Consider the following 2,462-nt stretch of genomic DNA (forward strand, 5'->3'; position numbering starts at 1 on the left):
GTTTGGCTTATAGATGGGTCGTCATTTTAACAGATTAACGAGAAATATTCAAACCCCGAGTTACGATTCAGAATAGCTTCTTGAGGAGGGGCGTGCTCTATTTTAAAGATATTAAAATACATAAATTATGAGTAAATTATCACTCGCACGTGCTTTATTTTAAAAATTGTACTCCATTCGATTTAAAAAACCGTCGATTTAAGTCTCTGCGCGGGAGAGAGAGCGACAGAGAGAGAGAGAGAGAGAGAGAGAGAGAGAGAGAGAGAGAGAGAGAGAGAGAGAGAGAGAGAGAGAGAGAGAGAGAGAGAGAGAGAGAGAGAGAGAGAGAGATGAGGAGGCGCGGCGGAGAGAGGCTCCGGCCAGCGAGCGGCGGGAGGAAGGCTCTGAACTTGTCGCCTCCGAAGAATTTGCCTGATTCGGCGAAGCAGATCGCAGAGGATCGAGCTTCGATCACGGGAGCATCATCATCATCATCGCCATCAGCTTCGCCTTCCCGCGCGAAAACCTCGGAGGAGCCGGCGACGGCGTCGATCTCCGCTTCTTCTGATGCTTCCGCGTCGACGCCGAAATCCGAGGCGAGAATTTTGATTTCTCATGTTTTGCGGCATCGAGCCTCGATTTCCATTTTGATTTCTTCTGATTCGAATTTCTCAAGTTTCGATTTCGAATTTTTCCGCGCGTGATTCCAGCGTTGCTTCCTGTAGATTTCTTCGCCCTCTGCTTCCTCGTCGCCTCTTCTTCCTGGAGAAAGCTTCCCGGATCAGGTGGAAATCGAGGAACAGGAAGCTGCTCGGACGCTTCATTTCCCACCGTCATCGTCTTCTGCGGTTCCTGCAGAGCATGCGGACGATCTTCGCAACAGAATCGCTGCGGCGATGCTCAGGGAGATGGAAGCCTACGAAGCGACGCAACAGAATCTCAGCTGCTTCCTGCAGCTGAGCATAGCGATTCTGCTTATTCTCATATGTGCTGCGTCTGCGCTGATAATTCTCGTGAACCTGTCTCGCTCCGCCGATCAGCATTTTCCGCCGCCTACTTGACTTGCTGAGGAAATTTCTGGATTTCTAGATTGTACATATTTTCTACCGCGCTTTAGGAGTTTTATTTTTCTAGAATGTGCATAGTTTCTTGAAAGAAATTGAACGCGGATCCTAAATAAATTGGTTCGATCCATGCCGATCGAACGCTAGAATGTCCAGATACACTTTCTTGATTTGAGTGCTGGTCGTGTGTAAATCGAATAGCTGTCATTTCCCCCCGATCTACATTGCCGGTATCGCTTGGGAGAAAACTTTATAATATCAACTCCTCAATTCTGCTAATAAAAGATCCAACAGAAAAATAAGAAATACGATTATTTTCTTTTCTTTGGGGGGAGGTACTATCTGTCACTATTGATCCAGATCTTATTTCTAAATCAGCAGAAAGTAATCCAAAGAACAATGGAATTTGATAAAAAAAAAAGGATGGCGGAAATATATATATGTATTTTATCAACCAAAATTAAGGACGATGGCCTGATGTGTAAATTAAACAGTAAAACATTAAAGATTAATAACGGGATAAGAGATGGTAAGATATTCTTAACTTAGATTAAACTCGAAATCAACCTATGCCCCCATCATCTTTTGAAACAACAGGGGACGCCCGTCCTAGTTGTTTCTTCCTTTTCAAAGCAAAGAACAAGGCCGAAAGAATCTCTCACTCTTTCTATCTCACTTTTTCATTTCTATCTTTCTTGATATCTCACTCTTTCTATCTCACTTTTTCATTTCTATCTTTCTTGATATCTCACTCTTTCTATCTCACCTTTTCATTTCTATCTTTCTTGATATCTCACTTTTTTCTTCGCTTATTCTCCATTCCTTGCCATCTCTCAGTAATGTCTTTCTTTTGCTTTCTACCACCTCTCCCGCTATTGTAATCTCTCGTTCTCGTTCTCTCTACCTCTCTGAATCTTCGCATTCCTTCCTTATTTCACTTCTCATCTCTCTTAATCTCTCTTACCTCTTCGGATTTTCTCATTATTTGGTTCTCTCACTGTCCATCTGTCCCCATATCTATGTATCCATCTCTTTTGTCTTTACTTGTTCGGATTTTCTAAATATTTCCTTCTCTCACACTCCATCTGTCCTAATATATCAATACCACTTTTATATCTCTTACTTCTTTGTATTTTTTCAATATTTTTCCTTTGCTCAATATCCATCTGTCCCGGTATAACAATATCTCTTTCTGTTCTTTATACCTATCAGAATTTACTCAATATCTCATGTACTCACTCCCCATGTCTCCCAATCTCTCGATATTGTGTTCTCTTACTTTCTAACTCACCTAATTTTATTCATCATTCTTTATCCCACCCTCCTTGATGCCGGACATCGTCAAGACGTCGTCCGGTCGACACCGAGGGAACGGCTCGGTATCGAATCAGGATCTCAGTCGGACGACGACGGTCAGTG

General features: G+C 42.7%; 1 protein-coding gene across 1 annotated transcript; it reads left to right on the forward strand.

Annotated features, from left to right (window-relative positions):
- The first annotated feature begins 265 nt into the window (after window positions 1-265).
- On the forward strand, window positions 266-1,222 carry LOC144714443 (uncharacterized). Its single transcript, XM_078589189.1, has 2 exons — window positions 266-575; window positions 705-1,222. The coding sequence occupies exons 1-2, from the start codon at window positions 330-332 to the stop codon at window positions 1,038-1,040; spliced, it is 582 nt and encodes a 193-aa protein (XP_078445315.1). The 5' UTR covers window positions 266-329; the 3' UTR covers window positions 1,041-1,222.
- The last annotated feature ends 1,240 nt before the right edge of the window (window positions 1,223-2,462 follow it).

This window comes from Wolffia australiana, chromosome 17 (assembly GCF_029677425.1).
Source record: "Wolffia australiana isolate 7733 chromosome 17, ASM2967742v1".
Lineage (NCBI taxonomy): Eukaryota > Viridiplantae > Streptophyta > Magnoliopsida > Alismatales > Araceae > Wolffia > Wolffia australiana.